The 6,000-nt window shown below is 35.3% G+C and overlaps 1 protein-coding gene across 1 annotated transcript; it reads right to left on the reverse strand.

Annotated features, from left to right (window-relative positions):
- Positions 1-4,749: 4,749 nt before the first annotated feature.
- LOC120413152 (uncharacterized) lies at positions 4,750-5,562 on the reverse strand. The gene is made up of 2 exons (XM_039573857.2): positions 5,338-5,562; positions 4,750-5,279 (listed from the first exon to the last, which is right to left on the reverse strand). Exons 1-2 carry the CDS (start codon positions 5,421-5,423, stop codon positions 4,868-4,870), a joined length of 498 nt encoding a protein of 165 aa, XP_039429791.1. The 5' UTR covers positions 5,424-5,562; the 3' UTR covers positions 4,750-4,867.
- Positions 5,563-6,000: the final 438 nt, after the last annotated feature.

Consider the following 6,000-nt stretch of genomic DNA (forward strand, 5'->3'; position numbering starts at 1 on the left):
GCCAAAATCGAGAGAATAGTGCTACCAACGCACACCACCATAGGGGGATGGCGTCGCTATTTTTAGACCACGTTTTCCACTTTTTCTCATCGAAACCGACTACTTTATCGACTTTATTTTGCTGGGCGAGATAGGACGCCGTCTATTTTTAGACGATGACTCAGCACTTTTACACTCTTGCGCTTAAAAAAACCAGGTGGCAGCACGATGTAACGCCACGTCCCTATGAACAAATGAGTTCATTCGTTAATTGAAACAATAAATCTCCAACAAGTGCCATACATTGACATCTGACCACTCCTTGTTCACCAAGCTGTGGTGGCCGAGGTTGTTAAGTCATTGAGTTAGTGTGCCAAAGGTCTCTGGTTCGGTTCCCGTAGTCAACACTTTTGGTTTTTTGTTTTGACGGGTGAACTTTTTTTTGCAAATGAACCTCGATAGAATAATTCTCTCGCCAATCTCGAGCTGTGTTCTCTGTGTCCGTGAATGGTACCATTATTCTCTCGACTCAAGGCCATTATTCTCTCGGTCAAGCGCTGCCCAGTTTTGGGTGTATCAATTTGCTGTCTTGAGCAAAATTTTAAATATTGCTAAGGATTCCCCCAAAAAAAAAAAAAAACGACAAATCAAATTGTTCGCTAGACGCTCTACCATGGCGTTCCCTATTGCGGGATTCCTACTCGAAACTTAGTGTCCGAAGTACTGAGAACTGTGAAGCAATTGCAAACCATTTTTACACCTAAGCTTCCATCCACCCTGGGATTAAGATTTTATCACCATTAAAGCCAATATGTTACAGCTATCATTTAACTCACAAACCAGAAATATCTCACCACTAAATTCAGATAAAATCTCCTTCTCCTAGTAAGTTATCTCATGTACTTCTAATTACAATTTATGCTCATGCAGCACACACATGCGTACTCCCCACAATAATGTACCATCATGTGCAGCCCAACATCAGCTGAGCAAATGTTAACTCATTTTAATAGCTTTCTTGCGGAAGTCCAAACGTCCCTCTGGGACCCATCCCACCCCAAACGACAGTTGTAACTCCAAATTACATAAAACGAACTTTATGTGCATTTGCGAAAGGCTTTCCTGGACTAACTTTCTGGCTTTATCTTGAATGCTAACATCTCTCCATTAAACATCGACATGAACCCCCCACCAAAGACATGCTGCACTTCTTGGTCATAACTTCATCTTAAGGAGTTTCGAAGCGTTTTTGGGTGGATTTGCTTGGGCAATTAAAAACGCTACAAGCTCATAAAATAGGATTGACCGAGAGCAAGTTTGCCTCGAGACTTATGCAAAATTTGCAGTTTTAATTTCATCAAACGTTGCGTCACACGTGTCTGGTTTGCATATAGTTCCACTGAACCACTTAACTCAGCTCCATCCGAGGAAAAACTTGCCCTCAAAGCCGTTGCTAATCAGACGCTAGCAGCGGGAGCGATAAACATGAAACCGTATAAATGGATTAATTTAATGGTTTTTAATTTGCGCCTTTCTTCTTTCCCTCGATGTGGTTCTTGTTGTGGTTGTCCGTCACCTTATCGGTGAAATCAAACATAAATCTTTCGGCTGACAACAACGCGTCGAAATAAAGTCATTGTTGTGGCGACGGTTTTTCTTATGCTTATATATGTTGTCCACCCTTGCTGTTTCATAACTAAATCATGTAGCATGTGCATTAAAAATAAACTCAAATGTTGTGAGTGGTAGAGATTTTCAATAATGATGATAATTTTTCCTTCTTTCAACGCATCATAGCTACGCAATGTTACGTAACGTCACGTGTTTCCATCGTCCCAGACGTTGACATTCAGATTGTTCGGGGTGTGATTATACATGCATGATTATGCTGGCAGGTGAAGCTACAACTTTCTCATGCTTTTGCTGCTGCTGCTGCAGTTGTGTGAAGATTAGTTATGATGTTTTGTCAAAGGATGTCGACTAAAAGCTAGTTTGATATGCTAGATTTTTGTTAAGTGAATGTAAGCAGTATAATCTTGAACTTGTTTTGAACACATTGAAACTGTTGTCGATTTTGATGCTTTTAAAAGTGTTTTGAAATTAATCAAAACATTTCTCGGTTTTGCAATACCTCGGTTTGATTCGTACAGCTGCCTCGGTTAAGCACGGTCCAGTGCTTAATTGAAGCACATGTACAATTTTTGCAAACACAAAAAAAATGCAACCAATGGGATTCAATCCGAGCACCAATAGTAAGGTCTGGCGCCTTAGCGCACTCGGCCATCAGAAAGATGAAAAACTGAAAGGATAAACGCATACATGGGCTTGAAATTTCGGTCAAGTAGGTTTCCTATACTGATGGGCTACATATTTCAACGTGTAAAATTACATAAAATTGCATAAAATTATGCAATATTTATTTTACACCCAGGCCTTTTACACGCAGCTGGATTACTACTTTTTTAGCTGTGTATCCATTGCAGTTATAATTACATGAACATTTTCACAAAATACGTATTTTTGCAGTATTTTAAAAATGCAATGCTTCTCAAAAAATACTCGAAAATTTACAAAAAATTTCAGTTTTTTGTAACATGGATTAAAATGATCGTAATTTTTCATACACTTCGAAAGCAATAAAAAAAACGAAAATACTCAAATTTTTCACAGAACTACGTAATTTCGAAAAAAAATACTCAAAATTTCACTTTTTACGATATGGGTATCAAATGATCGGGATTTTTCATACATTTCGAAAATATTAATACAAATTCCTGAAAATACTTAAAAAAATCATAAAATTTGGTATTTTCGAAAAAAATACTTAAAATTTTAGTTTTTGCAATATGGGTATCGAATGATCGGGATTTTTCATACATTTAAAAAATTTAAACAAATTTTTGAAAATACAACAAAATTCATTAAACTACGTTTTTTCGAAATAATTAAAATAACAGTTTTTTTTATTACAATATGGGTGTCAAATGATCTGATTTTTTTCGTTTATTTTGAATGTTTCAAATATTTTCCGTTGCAAATATTTTTCAAAGTTTATGTCGCTCAAAATTGGTCCGAAAAATCATAAGGAAAAAAAATATTTTTTTTCAAAAAAGTATCAAAATTTCAATGGAAGAAGTCTTATCAACTGAGAACAATCTAAAATACCTTCTTCTGCATTGATAACCATATTTAACATGTTTGTACTCGTTTAAACATATTTTGAACTTTTATGAAATTACAATGTACAGCACCGCAAAAACTTGTTTTTCTCGCAAAAATAAAATTTTCGTCTGTACTTAGAAATTTTGGAAATCAATGATTGCAAAGATACACAAAATTTCAGTTTTGAACTGAACTAAATGAAATTTTGAGTATGTTTTTTTCGAAAATACGTATTTTTGTGATTTTTTTTAGTATTTTCAAAAGAAAATATTATTACTTTCGAAATGTATGAAATAATCTTGATTATTTGATATTCACCCATATGGTAAAATACTGAAATTTTGAGTTTTTTTTTAAAACGTAGTTTAAAAAAAATTGAGTATTTTTTTTTTATTATTTTCGAATTGTAAAAAACTAGATCATTTGATACCCATATTGTAAATCATTGAAAATTTGAGCATTTTTCGAAAATACGTATTTTTGAATTTTTTTTAGTATTTTCAAAAAAAGTTGTTATTATTTTCGAAATGATAAAAAAAATCCTGATTATTTGATACGCAAAATGTAAAAACTGAAATTTTGAGTATTTTTTCGAAAATACGTAGTTTTGTGATATTTTTTTATTAAAAAAAAATATTACTTCCGAAATGTATGAAAAAATCCCAATCATTTGATACCCACATTGCATCTTGAGATATTTTTTTCCGAGATAAAATTGCATTTTAATAATACAGTTGTATGGAAAATTTTAAAATTGAAATACATTAAAAATCCCTAGGTAAACAATTTTCAATGCCACGGATATTTGAAAAGAACCCCTTTAGCGTACTTCAAACGAAGAAAATTATGGTTAAGTACTAAGAATTTCCCTCGTCTTTAAAAAAGTCAATGGAGCTTTAATTTATTTGGTTGTTTGGCAATTGGTTCCTAAAACTAAGCTTAAAAATTTATGATATTATTGTTCACAACGATAAAGCTCATTTTTCTGATTACAATGACCCTTTGAACGACCTCAAATGATCTAAAATGGATTTTTAAATCAATTTTTAAAAATCCACCTCGCCGCCATTCTTGACAGAAAGGTCCTACTTGACAGCTCGTTCCAAGGGGACCATGATTGATCCATCGAAAATATGTTGTCTAGTCAATTTATTTTTTTACATTAAAATGAGCAAAAGTAATCAGAAATGGTTTTTTTTTTCGTATTTTTTATCGTTGTACATTAAAATTGACATAATGCTTTAGGACTTAATTATGTTGTTGTAAAAAAATGTAATTTCAAAATCAGCCTATTTTTTCCGTGTACCCATTTTTTTAATAGTCCTCATTAATACTTACAACTTTGCCCAAGACACCAAATCGATCAGAAAATTCCTTCAAATAGTACAGATCATTGAATATTTACGTACCATTTTTGTAAGGACAGCTGTCAAAATTTTAAAGAGACTTGGATGGGTGAACCAATGACCCAAAATACCTTCTTTGGTTATAGGGAAAGCACCAACCAAGTTTTTCCGTTTTCGCTGAAAAGCAAATCCCCGGGAAAATGGCACGCTCCAGCCTTTTCTCATTTTGGTACGGAAAAGATTAAACGATAAGTTTTGATAACAAGTTTCTGATATTTATTACGATACTATCATTTTATAATCACGTTTTAGGTCAAAGGATATTAGTGTCCGATATAATAATAAACGATAACTCCGGATAAACGATAACTTAACTGCCCTCACTTGCGCACCATTCGGAACGGATTTCCGACACGCTTCCGAGCAACGCTGCCAAAACGCAACCGCTTCTGGAATCGTTCCCTGGCTCTGCGTTTCAGCAGAATGCTCACCTCCTTCTTCAACAGCTTGAGCTCCGCCTTGGCTGCCGCCAGCTTTTGCTCCAACTTTACGTTCAGGGCTTCGTACCGACGCAGCTTGGCCACCTCTTTCTTCAGCCGAAGATCGCTCGCGAAGGTCTGGGCGACCCGTCGCAGGTACAGCTCACGGTAATCGACTGGAGGACCCTTCGCAGCCGCTTCAAGCTGCAAGGACCGCACGACTTCTGCCTTGTAATCGTCCAAAAACTCGACATCGTTGAGCTCGTCCGGATTGTTGTTCGTAATCGCATTTGTCGGGTGTTTCGTTGTCGGACTGAGAAATAAATTATAATAAATAATATTAGGCTAGTGAAATCTCCAGGAATACTCACGCAGCATTGTTCTCGGCAACGGAGTTGAAAGGTGCCAGATCTTCAATCTGGCAAACGGCTCCGGCCACGGTGCTACTATTCTCCATTGTTAATTAGTAAAGCTAACGCTTTAGATTAACCAACTTAAGAAAATATTGCTTCTTTTGATGGCTGAAGTTGAATTTAAATTAAATTAAGCAACTCAGCAGAAACCTGATCGCCGTAAATTTTCCGAAACAAAGCTAATCGAAGTGACAGCTAGAATGTAAACACTCTCCAAGATCTCTCAATGAGAAGGTTGAGCGAATTTAACGAAATTTGAATTGTACCCAATTTTGAGTAGCATTGAAAATCGCGATGGCGCCTCGCTAGTTTGATACTTTGAGTTTGTACACCACGCAAATGCTCGTTTACGGATTTTGCAGCATTAGTTTTCGATAAAATTGTTTTATTCGTGTTATCTTAATTTTTGGTTTTGCCTGAATTTTCTTTTATCATTTTGATAGCTTTGACAAATTCAGTGTTCGATTGCAATGATTTTCAGATTAAAAACTTTTCCCGCAAACATTTTCGACAACTGGTGTGATCACTCTATTTTTTTCAATTTTTTTTGTTTAAATTTTGTTCTCAAAGCATGACAAGCTGGCCAACAAACGCCCGTCTATGACGGACGAGAAAGTTTAG

This window comes from Culex pipiens, chromosome 2 (assembly GCF_016801865.2).
Source record: "Culex pipiens pallens isolate TS chromosome 2, TS_CPP_V2, whole genome shotgun sequence".
NCBI lineage: Eukaryota > Metazoa > Arthropoda > Insecta > Diptera > Culicidae > Culex > Culex pipiens.

Excerpts from the sequence above, each read along its gene's own strand:
- LOC120413152 (XM_039573857.2), bottom strand. The coding sequence starts at position 5,423 with ATGGAGAATAGTAGCACCGTGGCCGGAGCCGTTTGCCAGATTGAAGAT. Across the intron at positions 5,280-5,337 it reads GTTGCCGAGAACAATGCTGC|TCCGACAACGAAACACCCGA; the intron begins GTGAGTATTCCT and ends TTTATTTCTCAG.